General features: G+C 42.5%; 1 protein-coding gene across 7 annotated transcripts in view; it reads left to right on the forward strand.

Annotated features, from left to right (window-relative positions):
- fynb (FYN proto-oncogene, Src family tyrosine kinase b) overlaps positions 1–19731 on the forward strand; it is a 99715-nt gene extending 79984 nt beyond the window's left edge. For 5 of the 7 annotated variants that reach the window (XM_037751583.1, XM_037751582.1, XM_037751581.1 and 2 more), the window contains 7 exons: positions 5231–5395; positions 5738–5893; positions 7704–7883; positions 10674–10750; positions 12641–12794; positions 16281–16412; positions 18097–19731. In XM_037751583.1, the coding sequence (XP_037607511.1) occupies positions 5231–5395; positions 5738–5893; positions 7704–7883; positions 10674–10750; positions 12641–12794; positions 16281–16412; positions 18097–18305 (1073 nt within the window). In that variant the 3' untranslated portion in view covers positions 18306–19731. The remainder of the gene's footprint in view (positions 1–5230; positions 5396–5737; positions 5894–7703; positions 7884–10673; positions 10751–12640; positions 12795–16280; positions 16413–18096) is intronic. The other 2 variants (XM_037751586.1, XM_037751587.1) reach the window with 2 other exon arrangements.
- The last annotated feature ends 1297 nt before the right edge of the window (positions 19732–21028 follow it).

Below are 21028 nucleotides of genomic sequence, written 5' to 3' on the forward strand. Positions count from 1 at the left end.
CTCTCCATTAAAGAGGGAAACAGACAGATGTTGCCATAGTGAGATATGTTATGATGGAGACACAGCGTTGACACCGTGGCCCCGTTTGCACACGCACCAAATAGCAAACTTCAAAGTCTTCTCTTCTGTCCGGTGTCCGTTTTCCTTGAATTGATCCAGAATGCATTAAGCAGACTCTGTTACACTATAATTGCATCTGGTCTGCCAGCACATTTTCACATATAGGAATAAAAGGTTGCACTTACCATGAGACACCACGAGTGGAAAGAAATGGAAAGCTGCTATACGTCAAATTAGTTAAGAAACATGACGTTAGAGTGGAAAGGCACTATTATTTAGCACTCTTCTTGAGCAAAGGGAGACGGGGAGTTAGTGTGTGAGTTACAGTTTGCTTCACAGTATCCAGATGTGTGTGTTGAGCTCGTGCCGTTGACACACATATTTGATAACCACTGATTATTGTCTTTAGTTGTACTCGTGTATTCTGTGTTTTCCCCTCTTTCTTCAGTTGTTTCTCTTACTCTCTGTCTCGGAGTAACGATGATGTATATGTATCTGTCGTCTTACGTTTGTTCTGTTTTATCCCTCTCATCCTCCGTGTCCCTCTCACGGAGAAGGAGAAACAGATATTTTTCCCATCACGCTCTAATCGGCATATTGATATTTAAGCCCTAAAATCAACACCATGGATTTTCTGTGTGTTTGTGTCACGGCACATTAACCGTCCCTCTACATTATCACCATTCATTTAATCACCATTCCAGATGACGTACGGAGCCGACGACGCGCACCTTTTTCAAATAACCTTGACTCTTTTCAGGGCTTGTGCTTTTATGGCTTTCTGCTTTTTTCTCTGTTTTCATGTCTATAAAGAGCTATAAGGAGCCTATCTGGCATCACATACTGCAGCTATTCTTCAGATGCAACTGAAGGGATGAGAAAGGAGACTTAAGACACGCGGCCTTGAGAATCAGCTATGCTGTAAATCTGAATGCAGATCACCTTCAAAGCGAGATTATGTAACGTTTGAAAGAACGAATAGCCCATTCTTCTTCCTCTCACAAATAAAAAGTTGAATTCATAAATGAAGCAGTCTTGCTAAAGTCAACACACTCAGGGAAACTGTATTTCCACCAATAAAAAAATAATAAATAGATGAAAAGTTAGACATGATAAAATATGAAAATACTCGTGGTGAGTCAAAATCAGAGATTAAAATAAGTCGAAATGGAGTAAAAAATGTTGACTTATTATCTCATAATTTTGACTTCCTAAATCAAATTTATGGGTTAGTAAGTCCAATTTTTGAGACAGCAATTGCACCTCAAAATGTTCATTTATTATCTCATAAATTTACAAATGTTGACTTAGTAAATCTTTATGAGATAGCAAACCAAAATGATGACCTACTAAGTCAAGCTGTTAAAGGTATAATTGATAACCTTGCCACGTTCTCCCTCATCCTGTTCCATTTGTTGTTGATTTTGTTTAAATATGCCGAACTTTAATTTTATGTGTTATTGTTGTTCGGATGATTAAGCTAAGATGGCTAATATATGTTAACGTCAGTTGGCCTGATGGAAACACTGGTGTCAAACTCAGTCATTTGTCTGTTTTTTCTGGCATTAATTCACAATCATAACAAGTCTTATAAGGAAAAGCCATACTTTTATTCGGCACCTTTCTAAAAGCTATGTGGAAGTATTATTTTTTTTAAATTGTTCGTCTACATAAAAATGTTATCAATACAACCTTCAAGTCAACATTTTTGACTCACGTACTATCTCATAATTTTGATGTAGTAACTCATATATTGGCTTACCTTGAGTGTTTTTGTTTTTATCAGTCCCATCATCTTTAGCATTTTTATACCCCCGCGACAACGTAGTCGGGGGTATATAGCGCTCCGCGTGTCCGTCTGTCCTTCCGTCCTTCCGTTCGTTCGCGTGTCACACTTTTCCGTAGTAGAACTCGAAAACTATTTCACTTAGGAACTTCAATTTTGGTATGATGGTTGACAGTGTGGTCTAGTTGTGCCTTTTGGGGGTTAGAAGTTCAGGGTGCCCAAAATTTTGGCCAAAAACTGTGATTGTTTTCGACTTCAATTTCGTTTCCGGAGCAGATCTCGGAAACTATTTAAGATAGGAACTTCAAATTTGGTATGATGGTTGACACTGTGGTCTAGTTGTGCCTTTTGGGGGTCAGACTTGAGGAAGGTGAGCTAATAACAAGCTACATTGTGCTCAACAGACTAATTCCATTAGTTACAAAAGGGCAAAACCTTTGGCCCACCTTTGGTCAAGTGGTGAGCGGGGGGGAATGTGAGCCATGCTCACTTTTGCCTTGTTTCTATAGTTGCATAATAACATGTCACAGATAAACATCATTCTTAAAGTAATAAAACTATTGGATAATACAAGACGTGAAGGCACAGTACCTCATCAGGAAACATATTTGTTGTTTCCTGCTTCCGCTCATTCACACTCAGGTTGCCTAATGATGAAAATCTTAGGAGATGAAGGGAAATTGAGGCAATATTCTGTCCTTTTTATTTTGTAGGAACATGAGACCATCCTGGTGTAAACTGGTGCTGTCTATGTCTGTTCAGTCATTGTTCCCAGGTTGGATCGGTGACCGTTTTTAAACTACCACTTGGTGGCGCCAAAGTTAGAAATGAAATAATAAATTTTTTAAAAATTATGAGAAAACCGAATATCAGACAAAATCTAGTTTAGCACTCGGAGATCGAGAGCTAACAGATTCTTCCTTTTTAAATCAAATAATATTTTATCGGGGGAATATTAACTCTGATCAAAGCACAAACATCATTATTTGAAGCTGCCACGCCTTTCTGGGAAACGCTGCCTGTTTTGATGCACTCTGCGTGGATACGGTCCACATATTGACAGCTTTTATGACAGCCAGCAGAGTGAACATTGAGCTGTATTGATGTCTGAGTGGAGCCGCTGAGGCAGCAGGCAGGCGGCCCAGATGGGCTTTGATGGCCGAGTTGCAGGTTGAACACTCCCACGGGGGAGACGCGGGCCTTTATCTCGTCTTTACTGCCTCATGCAAACAACCTGGGGCCTTATCGCTGGCAGTGGGGAGGAAGGGGGGGTCACTTTGTCCTTGCAGTATTGGTGGAGGGGGGGAGGTCTCAAGATACCAATGGAAACTCTGCCCTAATCCACTGGCTCAATCAATCAGGGGCAAACATGAGAGCTTCCTCCAGAGTAAAAGCAAGAGATGTTTGATTTCACGACACAGACAACATGGTGTCATCAGCTAAAGTGACAACCAGGGAGGATCGACGTGGAAGCAGCTGGAGCACCACTCGGTTGCCTAAACAAGCGTGGTTGTTAATGTCCCTCCTGGTGCATAAAGTCTCCGAGCTCCGTCTTTATGTTTAACAACAACTGGAGATGTACGTTTCCCAGATGAGTGACTGACGGCCGGAGCTCTCTCCGCACATAAATTACTGTCATTATCGTTAAAGCGTATGCGAGTCGTAGCTGCCATTAGCCAAAGTGTGCTGTAACACAGAGCCTTACTGTTTCTATGACTCGCACCCACACTTGCTGCTTTTGGTTCTTTAGCCCTAGCAGCAGGATGAGATACTTTTATTGTAATCTCATTCAGCAAGATGAAGCCACTACAAAATCATGCCCTAAAATTTAACATTTTACCACCAGGTATCCTTAAAACTCCAAAGATACAGCTAGCTATATTGGTTTATTTAAGTGCCCCGCAACAAAATCCTAAAAACACCTAAACGCTACTCCTCAGGAATGCCTTTACGAGGGCTGCCAGTCGATTCAAATAGTTAATCGCGATTAATCACGTGATTGTCAATAGTTAATCTTGATTAATCGCAAATGAATCGCACATGTTTTATCTGTTGAAAATGTACCTTAAAGGGAGATTTGTCAAGTATTTAATACTCTTATCAACATGGGAGTGGACAAATATGCTGCTTTATGCAAATGTATGTATATATTTATTATTGGAAATTAATTAACAACACAAAACAATGACAAATATTGTCCAGAAACCCTCACAGGTACTGCATTTAGCATAAAAAATATCGGGAAATTATGTATTTTTGTAGGCCAACCAGGAAGTTAGCATCGCCCTGGTTCCCTCGACAAAAAGCCAATGGGATTGTTCCATTGGGTTTTAGATTATTGCAGAAAATAAACTCTGTGACAAACAAACATTTATGATACTTCCACATTTTGTTCAGCAAGATAATCTTCACAAATGAACACCACATTTCTGATTTTTGAAGTGCGAATGAAATCGCCAGAAGTAAAAAGCTAATGTTAGGCTATAAACGAACTACACCACAGTCGCATGAGCGCGAGTATAAACCGTATAAAACAACGAGGCTGTAAAGGAGGATGAGTCGCCACGATGACGTTTAGTTGTCTCATTTAGCCACTTGTTAACAACTGCCATTTTTAAGACACATAAATGCTTTAAAATTCACAAGTGGGGTATTTATTGATGTATTTTATGTCTTAGAACAAAACGTTAAAATTCGCTTCAGCTTGTGTTAACCACAGATCTTATTTCAGGCATCTAACTAAAAACCCATTGACTCCCAGACGAGGGAACAGGAATTGCTAAAATGCTAACTCATTAAAGGGTTTTAGGACTCATTCCTGTAGCACTCTATTGCAAATTCGGCGCTCCATGCCCCCAGTTTATAACTCAGGCTTTCTATTAGAGATTTGTAGATTCCTAGCCCAAGCCAAAATGACATCATCAAAATAACCCTGATGACATCATCTGGGTTATTTTCGCCACAGAACACTTTTATACAACTGTTTTCACAGGCTGAGTAGTGCTTCCCATGACGAGGACACTGATGTTGAAATCAGTGGCATTCCCCTTTAAGGACTGCGACAGCACCTCTGTCTCACTGGCTCCTGTACATAAATTCTTGGTAGCGTTTTATTCGTGCTGAGATGTGTACTGTACAACCTGGCAGCACTCTGGTTGATTTGATGATCAGTAAGGATCATGCAGCCCACATTAGACTGATTACTGTCAGATCCCCTGACCTGGAAGCCCCCTGATTTTCAGCTTTCATGTTTACTCTGCTTTTTTTGTCGTCCTTGTTTCTAGCTCTTTGCTGCTTCGAGGCTTTCCCCTCTCCTGCAGGATGCTCTGCTAACTATCTGTACGTTTCTCTCTGTGCTCTTTATTTGTGCATCGCCGCGTGCAGACCGAGCCGCCGGGCTCTGCTGTCGCTTGGTGGTTCCCTGCCACAAAGGGATGCCACGCCTCGCCGACCTGTCCGTTAAAACCAAAGACGTGTGGGAGATCCCGCGGGAGTCGCTGCAGCTCATCAAGCGTCTTGGGAACGGGCAGTTTGGGGAGGTCTGGATGGGTACGGATCCAGTCGCCTCCGGAATGAGAGGGCGCATGGAAGGGGGGCCACACTGGGCTTGCAGAGACTCCAAAACACAAGCAAATAATCTGGCCTGGGAAGGGAGGGGATCAAATGAGAAAATGGGACAGGAAATTTTGATAATTCTCGGGTTTGGGGCTTTTGCCAGGGAAATGCTTTTGGTTTCTTGACCCCTCCCTTTCAAAATCATCTGGAAAAACATCCGATGTGTCAGGAGACTCTGCTCCCACAGTCTGAAGATGGCTCCCTTCCATGTCCCTCTCTGCATGGTCCACTCCCCAGTAGTTAACCCTGTGTGCCTTGCCTTCCCTCCCCATGTAGAGAGTGCGGATGGTTTGTGCTTTAATTTAACGGGCGTGTGTGTGAACTACATCCCTGACACTGTGGGCTTGAGTCATGACTCCTGGGAGATCAGCAGAGACACACTTGAGTTGGAAGTAAAGCTGGGGACGGGATGTTTTGCTGATGTGTTTTACGGTAAGGAAATCCACCCCCCACAAAGAGTACCCTTATTTTAAATGTTCACATTGGGCCACCCAGGAAATAAAAGTGAAGATTTCCATACATCCTTTTACCTGCATTCTAAAATATACCAAGAATGCAATTTTGTTTGCTAATTGGAAATGAAAGCAACTGTTATCTTATCCCCCTCCAGCAGTCCTGCAGGGTGTGTTTTGTAAAACATAATCCATAAAGTAAGACTTTGAAAATCAGTTCCTATTCATATATACAAATTCAGACTTTGCTTTATTTTGCTGTTAGTACAGCATTGAGTGCTGTATGGAAGTCCAAAATGGTCAATATTAAGTCTGTTTTCCCTTTTCACAGAGTTCTCTGTCTAAGGAACACTGCGAAACATGAAAACACCGCTGAAGTAACCAAAGTAGTTAGCCGGCTAGCTGCTGATTTATTAACTGCAATACAAACTAGCAAACAAATATCCACTGGGGAAAGATGCACTGCTAACATCAGTTTGCAGGCTACATAGCTAATTAGCTAGTCGGCTGTAGCACTTGGAAACAGCTTATACGTTGCCTAGGCGCTAAACTGTGGCTTATTCTTCAACACTACAGCTAATAAAACGCTGTCATTAGCTTGTAAGTTAAAGGTGCCAATTTAGAAATTCAGAGCATTAAAGGTAGGGTTGTTCAAATACATTTTTGTTACATTTGTTGAAATTCTCATTACATCCCGACAGCAATCGATAAATGAAATGCTCTGACAAAAAAAAAAAAAAAAATCCGGTATCAGATTTGTAGTTTTATAATAATAAACAAAATGTTCACAGTAATTGTTTCTGACTGCAACATTTTTAATGCTTATTAAATTATTTAATTATTTTCTAATTTACATATACAGTATAGCCTATTTACTCTCTCCATTCATATAATTTCCTAATGTTTAGTTTTGGCCATGTTGGGCTTCCATACTGCAGAACACGAGGGTGTGCGTTCTTATCATATTCCAGCTGGACAGATACTGAGGATAGGGCTTCTCCCAGATGACACCCAGCCTCTGAGATCCTATTACCTCACAACCCAGCAGGTGACCGTCACCCGCTCAGTCCCGACTCCCAAAATGTGTCTGCACAGCTGCATCACTAAAGAAGCCTACTCTGATTCATGGGCTTACATTAACCCCCCCCCATCCAAACACATGTACAGTAGACCAAATGTTAGCTGACGGGCTCTGTCTTCCCTTTGGGTCACTACTAATATTCCTGCACCCATTACTGTCACAGAATGAGATACATGGAGTACTACTTTTGAGTGATTATCATATATGTCTTAATATGCCTGCTCTGACACAGCAGCTGGGATGCAGCGCACATTGGTGGCATAGCCATGCTGTGTTGCAGTAACTGGCATGCAACCAGTGAGGAGCTTACAGGCTTGCCTTTGTTAATCATCCTAAAAAAGGATTATCGGCTCCTGTGTTGGCGTATTGTGGCTCCGCTGGATCCTCTCCTGGCTTTTAAAAGCCATTTCAAATCAAGGTCCACTCTAAACCTCGTACCCATTTAATTATCCTTCAACGCACAACCTCTGTGCATGAGAATTACAGACGAGCTGGTTCTCATACTGTCTCCTGATCTCATTCTGTGTGTTGCATGTTTACCTCATTGTCATTTCAAAGCAAGACCCTCCCCCCCCACACCTACCTGATTTTTACTACAGCCGCCAATCATCTCTTCTGGTTAGACAGCAGGGTCTAACTCTGACGTGATTTGAATATGAAACGTTGTTGCCGCTGTGCTGATGCCATCCTGTGTGTTTGCGTGTGCCAGGAACGTGGAACGGCACCACTAAGGTGGCAGTGAAGACTCTGAAGCCTGGCACCATGTCCCCCGAGTCCTTCCTGGAGGAGGCTCAGATCATGAAGAAGCTCCGCCATGACAAGCTGGTGCAGCTCTACGCCGTGGTGTCTGAGGAACCCATTTACATCGTCACAGAGTACATGGGCAAAGGTAGACGAACACACAAACACATGCATATATACACACACAACTGTTCTTTGGTAAAGCTTTCAGTCCCGATGACTCTTTGCACATTTTGTTAATGCAGATTCATAAATTCAGTTCAATATAATTTTATCAAGCAGAAAACACAGCTGTAGAAAGTTGTATCAAAATGTTAAATGTAAGGGATTAATTCATTAATTAAGGGATTTATAAGTAATGCCTACACTCTTAAAAATAAGGATTCCAAATGGGTTCTTCCTGAAGGGCTATGATTCTACCCAGAACCATTTGCTTGTGAAGAACCCTTTTTTGAAGAAAGGGTTTGTCAGGGGTTCTTTGTAAGACTATGTGTTCATTTAAGAACCCTTTTTATCCAAAGAACCTTTTTTTGGAGGAAAGAGTTCTTCAAGGATTGCTGAAAGCATGGGTATTAAAAGATCCTCCCAGCCCACACCCTTAAAAACTGTGATTGTGAACCATGATTGTTGTGGGTTGCTCTGCACCACATCAGCCCCGCCCCCTTTAAGGAGCCTCATGAGGAAACTTGGGTGGGTTCTAGATGAAACCCTTGGAATATAAATGGGTTCTCGGTAGAATACCCTGGGTAGGTTCTTGTTAGCACCCTTATACTGGGCATACACTGTAAGATTTTTAAATCCTACTCCTACTGTACGAGTAGATCGTTTGCGATGTAAAGCCAAAGCTCACGATATATGTGCTCAAACTGTACGGTCCGATCATCAGCCACGACCTGAATGCTCTCACTGTACGTCTAAAATAAAATAGAGAGAGCTCCACTCTGATTACTGTAAAAAAACAAAATTAAAAAAGCAGAAAAAAAGCAGTGAAGTTGGGGAATCGGCTTATGGCTCTGCTTCAACTGTGAGAGAGCCTGTGACTGTCCGACGGCCAGTAGGAGGAGTTAATCAGTCCTCGGTCCACTGCACGGCAAACGACGCCCAACGAAGCTGAAATTCGGCCCGACTCTAAAAGGAGTTGTGCAGCTCAAAATTTGGGCCAGAAACGGGCTAAAACCGTACAGCGTATGCCCTTGCTTTAGACAGTGGAAAGGTTCTGGATAAAACCTCTAAAGAGGGTTCTGGGTAGGACCATCATACCATAGAAGGGTCCTCTGTAGAACCTCTCACAGGTGGTTCTAGGTAGAACCCTAATAAAAAGTTCTACCAGGAACCAAAAAGGGTTATCCTATGGGGACAAGCCGAAGAGCCCTATATGGTTCTAGTTAGCACCTTTATTATACCCCCACGACAACGTAGTCAGGGGTATATATAGCGCTACGTGTGTCCGTCCTTCGGTCCGTTCACGTGTCACACTTTCGTTTCTGGAGCAGAACTCGGAAACTCTTTAACTTGGGAACTTCAAATTTGATGTGATGGTTGACAGTGTGGTCTAGTTGTACCTTTTGGGGGTTAGAAGTCCAGGGTGGCCAAAGTTTTTGGAAATTTTGGCCAAAAACTGTGATTTTTTTCGACTTCAATTTTGCTTCCGGAGTAGAACTGGTTCCATTAGTTCCAAAAAGGCAAAACCTTTGGCCCTACCACAGTCGGGGTCAAGCAGTGAGCAGGGGCATGGGAGCCATGCTCACTTTTGCCTTGTTTCTATAGAGTTGGTTAGAGTCATAGAGTGGTCTACAGTGCATTTCAGTCACAAATGTCTACCCATAGGGTTAGAGCTGTAGGGCTGTGGTAGGGGAAAGATTAATCATTCAAATCAAATGGATTTATCAAGAATAAAGGTGAAGCTCGTGGAATGTTGAAAAAGGAAAGGGTTCATCCTCTTGGAAGCGTGAATATGCTTCGTAAATTCAGCAAAAATGTCAATCTGCCCATTAGATGGAGATTATTGTCTGATGTTTTTACAGGAAGAATAGTCAGGGGGTCTCCGAAATCAATTTTTTAAATCATCCTCTGAGAACCATGAATACCCACAGTAAATGTAGTGTAGATGGACTGACCAATCAATGGACAGCCATACTGCTTGTGGGGCAAAAAAAAAAATGAATAGGGTGAGTCTCAACCCTTTGCTTTGTTTGACCTGAGTTGCCACAATAGCAAAAAGCACAGTAAAGCGTCAGAAACGGTTTAAATGTGCTGGTTTGTGTGTTTAATCATATCACACTGAGCACAAACATGCAAGGCTTTGCAAAAATGTTTTTCATTTCAGCAGAAGTGTTTTTGTTCCATTCCAGGCAGAATAATAGTAGCTGTTCTGGTATGGTAAACCCTTTGTTTCAGAGTGACTGAAGATGATTAAGGCCTTCAAAACAATCCTCCCAAAGCACTGCAATTTAAAAAAAAAAAAAAAAAAGAAAACCACAAGAAAGAGCTGTGGACGCACATTAAAACACCAGAGAACACAAGAATGGAAACTTTGATGTGCATCACTGTGTCTGTTGCATGCAGAGGCTGCCTCATCATCTAGGTCAGCCCATGGAGTTGAAGAGGAGAATTCAGAAAAGCAGACCTAGTGTGAAATGTGATGAATGTCAAAGTATTTGCGGTGATCATCAAGTCCCCCAAATCCTGTATTTATCCTCTAACTCAAACTGATTATTGTTGATGACGTGAGGTAGAAGTGAGCCGACAAATTACAAGCCTCGTGTCTCCAGAGCATTCAGCTGTCACATTATTGCTTGTGGTTTGGTAATTGCCGAATTATAAACAGTTCCTGTCGAGGGCCGGGGGAGCAGTAGGGCACCACTGATTCGCTGATGGATCTAAGACATACAGTTTTCAGTCTTCAGTGTCTGTAACATCTGTTTTCTGTCTGCCTTAGGAAGCCTGTTGGACTTCTTGAAGGACGGAGATGGACGAGTGTTGAAGCTGCCTAACCTGGTGGACATAGCGGCGCAGGTATGCCTTGATCAAAAACATCCAGTTTATCTTGAAGTCACAGGTCTGTTTCTGTTACATGAAAGAAACAGGAATGTTTCTCATCACTGGTTTCCTGAAAACACAGAAAAGATTTCAGAAACTTTGGAAACATACTTAAAGTTTCAGTAGTCAGTATTTTTTTGGCATCATTGGGCAAAAATTCCATAATAACCTTTCACCATATTGTAATTCAAGTGTTCTGAGAGAAAACTAGACTTCTGCTCCTCCTCATGGCTCTGTTTTCAGGCTTTAGAAAATCCAGCCCGTTACGGGAGACTTTGACCAATCACAGGTCATTTAATTGAGAGAGCGTTCCTATTGGCTGTGCTCCGGTCATGTGACCGGAACTTGGCGTTCCTTCCCCAGATTTCACAATGGCGGCGGCGTCACAAACTTTGTCATTTTACAGCTAAACCGTACACTACAAGATGATTCTGAAAACATTTGAGGAGAGAAATAGGCATTAACGTAACAAAATATTGATTGATATTTGATCAGCGCTGCCTAGTTTGATTGTCTGATAGGAGTTAAGAGTGATTGACAGCCGGCCCTCATAGACAGCAGATTGACAGCAGACCTCAGATCAGCTCTTACTGCTTGTTTTCCTCCGGTAAGTGAAATCTTGCAGATGCCGTTAGGAGCACCGGAGGACACAGAGGAACGTGATTTTTTTCAGGTTACCTGTTTCGTGTACTACTGGCACGATATAGCGACCCTTTTATAAAAATAACTTTTTTTAACCATATTTGCTCCAATCTCGCCTACTTCAGCTTTAAAGGAACAGTGTGTAGCATTTAGCATTTATCACCTGAAAATAAGAATGGTTGTGTTTTCGTTACCTTAGAATGAGCTGTTTATATCTACATACGGAGCAGGTCCTCTTAACAGAGTCTGCCATGTTTCTACAGTAGCCCAGAACAATCAAACCAAACACCAGCTCCAGAGTGAGCCATTCACGCTTTTGCGTCGGCCACGTCACACAGGAGAAGTTTCAGTTACTTGCAATCTGCAACTTCACCACTAGATACCGCCAGATCCTACACACTGCACCTTTAAACTGACTTTAATCATCTCAGCTCAGAGAATCAGGCATTTATTTGAAGCAGGCTTATATTAGAGACCAGCCTTTGTTTTTATATGTATATATTAGAGCTGTCAATCTATTAAGATATTTAATCGCGATTAATTGCACATTTTTATCTGTTCAAAATGTACCTTAAAGGGAGATTTGTCAAGTATTTATTGCTCTTATCAACATGGGAGTGGGCAAATATGTTTGCTTTATGCAAATGTATGTATATATTTATTATTAGAAACATGGCGGACTCCGTGAAGAGGACCCGCTACCTATAAAGAGCTCATTCTAAGCTAACGGAAGCAGAACAATTATTAATTTCAGGTGATTATACACTAATGAAAACGTATATTATTGTAAATATTATATTCCATTTCTGCTAATAGAGCCCCCTAATTGCTACACACTGGCCCTTTAACCTGATTTTCGTGTTTCTTGCAGGTAAAACAGCACAGATTTGTTAGGCCTGCATGTTTAATGGAAAATGTCTGAATGAGCTATAATTAACATTGATTATTTCGATTCTATTTACCATTTCTAAAGCCCAACGGGATACAGGAGGCTTCAAGTTTCAGACTCCTTCCTAAACCAGCTCAATCACTTGCCTACAGATCCTTTTTTTGGGGGGATTGACATGTTTTCTCTGACAGCCAATATTTATCCATATTTTTAAGGCGCTGAAAGTTCCACACAAAGTGGTACTTATTTAGAAACAGCTCCGTCACACATGTATCCTAAAGCGAATCGCAGTATTCAGCAGAATGTGCTGAGCTCAGTGTGCCGTGTGCCTCCAGGTGGCAGCGGGCATGGCCTACATCGAGAGGATGAACTACATCCACAGAGACCTGCGCTCTGCCAACATCCTGGTGGCGGACAACCATGTGTGCAAGATCGCCGACTTCGGCCTGGCCAGGCTCATCGAGGACAACGAGTACACCGCACGGCAAGGTAGGGCTTCCCGCTCCTCACACACACACGCACACACACACACACACACACACACACACACACACAATGTTAAATGCACATTCTTAATGCTCCCACTCACTCACATTCACACACTGTATGACTGCATTAGGTCATGGAGGGAATTCTCCCAGCGGGATTTGCTACACACCCACAACAAAATGACTAGTAAACAGTCAGCTGTGGATCAATCAGAGTCAGCTCTACACTGAAACAGAGAGCAGACCATCCCTGCTCCAGAGACACTGAGAGTTTAGAAGGCATGAATACAATTCTACTATTGAGCGTTGAAGCTTTCCAGACTGTTTCTGGCCTGATAATCACACTGGATTGTTTTCTGTTTAGGAGTGGGGTTATTTGGCTGGTGTATCCATCCTGTCATTATTCTGTTGATTGAAGGAATACGCAGAGCTTGACGGTTCATCCTTGACCTTGGAAATAGTATTATATTAGCATGTGCTCGCATTACGTAGATACGAGCAAGCATCGGTCAAAACAGCGAGGCGACACACACGAGACTGAACGTGATTGACAGGCATCATGTTGATTAATGTCAGCAACATTAGCAGCTAAAAGCACAATATCACTCTATATTTCACATACTTGGCAGTAATGTTAGCTCACCAAACGAAGGTCCCTCCATGAATCGATGTTGATCCTATAGTGTTATCTTTTCCTGCTTCGGCCTCCCGACCGTGTTCAGAAGACACAGGGGAGACACCATAGTTTTGGTCTCCTGGGCCGGAGTCGATAACGTTACTCGCTCCAGAGTTAACCCCCGTCACTCCACTCAGCAGCAGGGAACAAGACGCATTTCTGCACAAACTGCAACTTCCACTCTACATTCACTTGATATTCTCAAAGCTAAACTAACTCTCTTTTGCTCTGCTGCTCGCTCGTTTTCTCACACACTCGCCGCCCCCTCTCTCTCTCTCTCTTGCTTCACCACTCACTTCCCACGTACACACACACTCTTCGCACTGACTCAGCTATTCTCCCACAACACTAGTTTTCCTCCGACGTTGCTGTTTTGCAGGACGGGCTTCACTAGATCTAACTTTGATTTTATTGTGCTTCCGTGGAGTTTGTGTGGTGGGGGCTGGTCGTTTGTTGGCGAGAGTGGACTCTATTCTAACCGAACTCTAGCTATGGGTTCACACTGTACTGTTAGCCCTGAAGCGGAGCTGAAAATAAAGGAGCTCGTAAGCGCGCATGACGTCAAATCCGTTGGATTTTCCCAGAAAAACCGTCCCGCATTCTTCACATTAAAAGCAGCCTACAGGCTGATAGAGGAAACCCAGAAAGTTGCAGAAGGTCTAATTTTTTAGGTTAGCTTAGGTTGTTCACACATCGGCAATAAAAAATGATTAAACCACATTTATATATGTAAAAAATAACATACAGTCCTTCAGCATAGATGGAGTGGCTCAGTTGTCATGACAATTCCATTCGCTGATGAATATATCTAGTCAGTGGACCTGGAGTTAAAGGTCCCATATTGTAGAAGGGGACAATTTCATGTCTTTTTTAATTATAAAGCAGGTCTATTTAAATACTGTGAAATCATCAAAACACTCATAATCAACTGATAGAGGAGAATTGTGAATGAATGCAGGATAAAGATAGTCTTCATGATTGAACTTCCGCTGAGCTTCATAAGTAGAATTTTGAGAGAAATTCTGAATTTATTCACATATTGTTTGTGTTAATTCTTCCCTGGTACCCTAAGGGTTAAAGTGCTGACTCATGAACAACAATGTTGGAGTCCGGCCGTTGACCTCTGCTGCATCTCTCTCTCTCTCTCCCCCCTCATTTCCTGTCATCTCTTTACTCTCTCTGTTGATCTTAGAAACAGAATAAAATGCCCCAAAATATATATATTAAAAAAATCGTAACTTAATCTGCACAGAAAGGAAACAGAAACAGGGTTTTCAGATTCCGCTCTAAATGTGGCTCATATTAGGTGAAGTATTCGTCAACACCCAGTGGACCGTAACTGTCCATCGGTGAGTCTGAGCTCAGAACAGCTGTTCCCGTTGACACGGTTTGTCTGTGCTCAATAAATGCTGTCATCAGTTTAGAGAATTTTCTTTCTCCCTTTGATACATGAAATCATTTCGCTGTGCACATGTTTTTGAGGCTTTACTTTGAAAACTAAAACCTTTTTATAGCTGGCAGATGCTGAAAGTTGGCATTCAGCTTAACCATGACTTCCACTTCACTTACAGTACCGGGCCTGTCACGATGAGGACATTATCGGCTTATCCTACGATGTATGGTCGTGACCTGGATCATTGTTGCTGCCCTGCCCGTTGTGTTTACATGCCTGTTTGTCTACATAAGAATGTCACCAACATTTTAGCCGACATGATGTCAGCATGAACAGCAGGGTTTCACCACCATAGAAGCACATTCCGTCCCCCGCGACATTAGAGGCTCTCGCAATTTTCCAATCCCGCCTCGAAGACAGATCTCCTCTCCACTGCTTCCTCTTAACCCTCTCCACGCCCCACCACCTTCATCCCAGTGTGTCTGAGTCACATAGTCTGTTGTTTGTTGTCTGTTGTTTGTCTCCAATCTTAACATGGTAAACTGCAGCCCAACAGGCAACAACAGCTGTCAGTGTGTCAGTGTGCTGACTTGACTATGACTTGCCCCAAACTGCATGTGTTTATCATAAAGTGGGCATGTCTGTAAAGGGGAGACTCGTGGGTACCCATAGAACCCATTTACATTCACATATCTTGAGGTCAGAGGTCAGAGGTCAAAAAATCGGCATGGCCATTTGGAAATGGCCATGCCGGTTTTTCCTCGCCAAAATGTAGCATACGTTTGAAGCGTTGTTTAACCTCTTTTGTGACAAGCTAGTATGACATGGTTGGTACCGATGGATTCATCAGGTTTTTCTAGTTTCATATGATGCCAGTATATTCACTCTAGCTTTAAAACTGAGAAATAAGTGGCGTTAAAACAAATTTGTGTTAATGCGTTATCATCATGTTACCCTTTGACAACCTTATTTTTAACGTCTGAAGATTCTTAAGAATTCAAAGTTGCTCTCGCTCTTTGAAAAGAGTGTACTTGCATTATCATGCTATTATATTATCATTATATCAGTGGCATAAAATGGTCTTAAAATTACAAAAATATGGTTTATTGCAATTATTTCTGGGACAATATATCGTCCAGCAAATGTAGTTATGATGACAGACAGCCCTATATGGTACCATAATGGACACAGCTGATGTCCTCAGATGCAGGGCTCATCCTGTCCTTTCGTGGAGTGAAGCCATAAGTTTGCATCACCGTAGATGTAAATACTTTTGATGCAACAACAGAACACAGCTCTTTACCAAACCAGAAAGAGAAGACGATGGTAGAAGATGAAGGTTAACCGGTTATGTGAAATCACCTGCACACGCTTCAGTCACTTCATTAATGCTTCTTTCGTCTCTGCTCTCCTACTAGGTGCAAAGTTCCCCATCAAGTGGACCGCCCCTGAAGCTGCGCTCTACGGGAAGTTCACCATCAAGTCGGACGTGTGGTCGTTCGGCATCCTGCTGACGGAGCTGGTCACCAAGGGTCGGGTGCCTTACCCAGGTGAGGAGGAGGAGGAGGAGGAGGAGGAGGAGGGTTAAACAGAGAGCAGAGCCTCAGCGTGGCGGAGCTTTTCACCTTGAGCTGCTCTGGAAACACGTCGATAAAGTGGCCTGATAAGAAGCAACCCTCTCCTGAGTGTTGTTACCAAAACACACAGAGCGTTTTCTATGACAACAGGCCCCTCCCTGCTGTTCATGCACGTAAACGGTTCTTTAATGCTCGGGTAACCTTCCTCTCCCTGCCAGAATGTGAGATAACACTTCATTAGCGCCGCTCGCCTGTGGGACAACTGAATTTCAGACAGAAACTAAAACCGACAGCGGAGGGACACATGTTTGTCCAGATGGGGCTGGTGGGCTGCTTGTGCTTCAGGGAGGAGGTGAGGAAGGTTAGCACTGCACTGAGCTGAGGGAGCAGCAGCATGCTAACACGTGTGTTAGCAGCTGGAGCACCCAATAATGGAAGAACATGTCCTGACCAATAACGTATTACCTTATGACATTATTGGGAACCATTCTCAACACTGAGTGACGCACAGGGGTGCAATTAAGTAAAAAGTTTCTACTTTAAATGTACTTAAAATTACTAACCTTAAGATCAGGCGAGGCACAACAGTAGAGTCAAACAGCTACATTAAAACTAAGTAGTACAAAGTACAAAAGTTACTTATGTACATGTAATGGGGTAAATGTAACTCATTAGTGCCTCTGGTTCTTGATGATTTAGGGCATGGACGGATTATGAGACAATGGGCCCCCTGGACACAGATATGCAAAAGGCCCCACCACTTCTCCTACATAGGAACAAGACAAACGTACTGTAGTTGTTTAGCTTCTCATTGTGGTCATTATGAGTCTCTCTGTGGTTATGTCGTTGTCTCTTTGTAGTTGTTTTGTGTCTCTTTTGCAGTCATTTTGCATCTCTTTGTAGTTGCTTTATGTCTCTTTGTAGACACTTTGAGTCTCCTTTGAGTCTCTTTGTAGTTGCTTTGCTTCTCTTTGTAGTCATTTTGAGTCTCTTTGTAGTTGTTTTGCATTTCTTTTTAGTTGTTTTGTGTATCTTTGGAGACACTTTGAGTCTCCTTTGAGTCTCCTTGTAGTTGCTTTGCATCTCTTTGTAGTTGCTTTGTGTCTTTTTGTAGTCATTTTGAGTCTCTTTGTAGTTGCTTTGTGTCTCTTTGTTGTTGTTTTGCATCTCTCTGTAGTTGCTTTGTGTCTCTTTGCAGTCGTGTCATGTCTCTTTGTAGTTGTTGATTTGTTCTTGTAGTTATTTTTGTCTGTGGTTTTGCCCCTTTTTTGTAGTTGTTTTACCCCTTTTTGTAGTTGTCTTGCATATCTTTGTAGTTGTTTTGTGTTTCTTTGTTTTTTATTTTGTGTGTCTTTGTAGTCACTTAGAGTCTCTTTGTAGTTTTTTTGTGTCTCTTTGTAGTCATTTTTATGTCTCTTTGTAGTCGTTTTGTGTCTCTTCCTGGTTGGTACGTGTCTCTTTGAATAACATTTTCAGTAATCCATGAATTAGGGTTTTTTTTTTTAGACTAAAGAGGCAGTGAAACTTTTCAAAAATGTCAAGAAGTTGAGATTGTTACCAGTGGGATTCTGTTTGTGTTGAAGGTCACCAAGGTTGAATCAAAGCAGCTGGTCTCCACAGAGATGTCATATTGATGTGTTTAATCTTCATTTTTCAGGCATGAACAACCGCGAGGTGTTGGAGCAGGTGGAGCGAGGCTACAGGATGCCGTGCCCCCAGGACTGCCCCATCTCGCTGCACGAGCTGATGCTGCAGTGCTGGAAGAAGGACGCCGAGGAGCGGCCCACCTTCGAGTACCTGCAGGCCTTCTTGGAGGACTACTTCACAGCCACCGAGCCTCAGTACCAGCCCGGGGACAACCTCTAGACCCACCCCTCCACCTCCCGCTCTGGGATGTCTCGGGGCTGGGGCAGGACTGGCCCAATCAGTACTGTTACTGAACACTGGAGCCTTCCCAGCCGGGCCTTTTATTCTAGGGATCTGTACAGCTTCCTCGGCTCAACCCGAGCATTTCAGTTCCACCGCCAACCCCCTAAAACCGTCTCCGACACGCCCTCTAGCATCTGAACTCTGCAAACGGGATAAGTCGAGGAGGTGGTTCTGGAGGATGGACGAAGTTAAAACTGGGGTTGTGATAATGCAATGTATTCAATGTAAATAAGAAAGGCTTGTTTTAGTTTATTTGTTTTTTGCTTTTAAGATTTTTATTTTCTCCTGCACAAAAATAATAATGATAAAAAAATGATGAAGGCAAAGGAAGAGAACCCGAGCAGGCACAGTTAATCTGTACGTGTATTATACTGTAGCTCCTGTATTATTTTCTAGAGATTGAATTGGAAGCCGCCATATATTTTTTTCTAATTTTCCATAATGTGTAAAAAAAACAAAAACAGAATCCAGCCCCAGATTATTGCTTTATTCTTGACTTTTCAGTTCTGCAGAGGCTTCTTCAGACGAGCATGACGCAGTCCTCCATCAGACTTTTTTTCTTTTTATGCACCCCCTTCCCCCCTGGAACACGGTTCTTTTACAAACGGTATATGTCACACTTTTGTAAATTACAGCCGAGCGTGTAAGGATTTTGAACATATCCCTCCTCGCTTATAATTTTCAGAAAATGTGGGTGGAAAATATTTCTGTCTTTCTACCGCGAGTGTTGTTTTTGTTCAGCCGGAAGAGAGAAAGGTGGAGTTAATTTAAGAAGAGAGTATTATGTCTTATTTGAGCTGATTCATTCCGAAGTTGGACGGTGGCGTTTTCCTCGTCTCCCGCGCGTCCTCCACGTGAGCCTGCAGAGCGCCGACCTGCAGCTGAACCTGGAACCAGCTCACCTCCTGAGTTATTTCTTCTTCTATGTTTTACTGACGAGGTTGTATTCTATCAGTATTTGAGTCTTTGGTTTTTACAGGGTATGTTTTTATTTAACCCTTTTTAAGTGATCCTTTAAGAGTCAGTCGTACTGTATGTTCAGAGGAGGGCTCGGGGGGTCAATTCATGTCGCAATTCAGAACAGAAACTGAACATTTGAAGGTTTGAATTCACAGAGAAAAGCCACTGAGTTGAGACTGAGTTGAACCCGGCCCTGATCTATGGTCTTAATGCAGATGGTTTCGTGGCCAATGGGAAACCCCCTCATTTTTTTTTCAGTCGTACAGCTAAATGGTTTTACGTGTCGCTAACTTCCCTTCTTTATATCTTTTCATTTCCCATTTTTTTAACATAACTTGTTTTTGTTAATTCAGTGATTTGGCGTTTGAAATTCAGAAAAGAACAATAAACATTTTACACTCTTTCCAAGACACACTTCCTTTCCACAGGCCAAGTGTTTGTATGCTGGAACTATGACCTATGTGCTTCTGTGTGGGGAGTAAAATCTACCTGAGGAGAGGAGAAAAGCTAGCAGCTTGTGGAAGACTCCGGCGACGCGCAACGAGTGCACGGCCACGGGCCGAGGGCTCACAGGTAACCCGTCCAATCATTACATTCGGGCCGAATGAAATGATTGGACGGGTATATTACACTACGACAGCCACAGATGCCAGATATTTTTCTTTTTTTTTTGTCAGAGCATTCGATTCATTGATTGCTGTCGGGATGTGATGAGAATTTCAACTAATATAACAAAAAAAATGTTTCTAACATCTTTACCAACCCTGCCTTTAAGTTTCATGTAGGTGTCCCAGCATGCACAAGAGCAGGACACTGGGCTGGCACACCTAGATGGAATGCAGCCATTATTTATGGTATTAAACCTGTCTCACAAATCAATATGTCAGTACGCCATGAGGAAAGGTGTATTTCAGTCTCCCGCCTCTGTTTGTCCTCTACTGTTTGATTTGTGGATCAATACTGGTTGGAGGTGTAAAGGGTGTGCTAATAGCCCACTAAACTAGGTTTACCCAGGTCACAGTTTCCCCTGCACCTCCGCAGCAGAACAATCACTCCCTCAAAACTCAGCGGTTCAAGTCCATCTCTCTGGCAGATCACATCCTCTCCACCTTCCTCCACCTTCTTCCTGCTGTTGACTCCGTCTTCAGCTTGTACCTTTTTCTTCTTCTTTCCAAGCACTTTAATCTCAAACTGGATGTCTGGACAGGAATATTTCTTAAGGCCCTGTAACCTGACCTCCTGTAGGCCTTTCTGTTAGTTGCCGGATTGATTCTGAGCTAATCTATTGCTGCTCTGCAGAAACACACGAGCTACTAGTTTTACCACATTTATTTCATGACATCCTGTCAATTCTACTTTTTTTATACCCTGATAAACACGTGTAAAGGCTAATATGTGTTGATGTGTTTTTTGATATCGCTAATTTTTTTAACTTCACAATCCATGTGAGTACCTGAAATTGGTATTTTACTGTCTATTTACACAATTTTGGTCATTTTCGGCCGCGCTAGCAGCATGGCTCTAGGGATGGCAATGTCGGTCAGTCCATCACTTCAGACTGAAAATAACAACTATTGGATGGATTGCCACAATTTGATACAGATGTTAATGGTGCACAAAGGATGAAACCTGAGACTTCATCTAGTGCCGTGAAGAAGTAGACGTTTGTGATTTTGAGTGAAATGATCCATTAACTGTTT

This window comes from Sebastes umbrosus, chromosome 18 (genome assembly GCF_015220745.1).
Source record: "Sebastes umbrosus isolate fSebUmb1 chromosome 18, fSebUmb1.pri, whole genome shotgun sequence".
In the NCBI taxonomy this organism is placed as follows: domain Eukaryota; kingdom Metazoa; phylum Chordata; class Actinopteri; order Perciformes; family Sebastidae; genus Sebastes; species Sebastes umbrosus.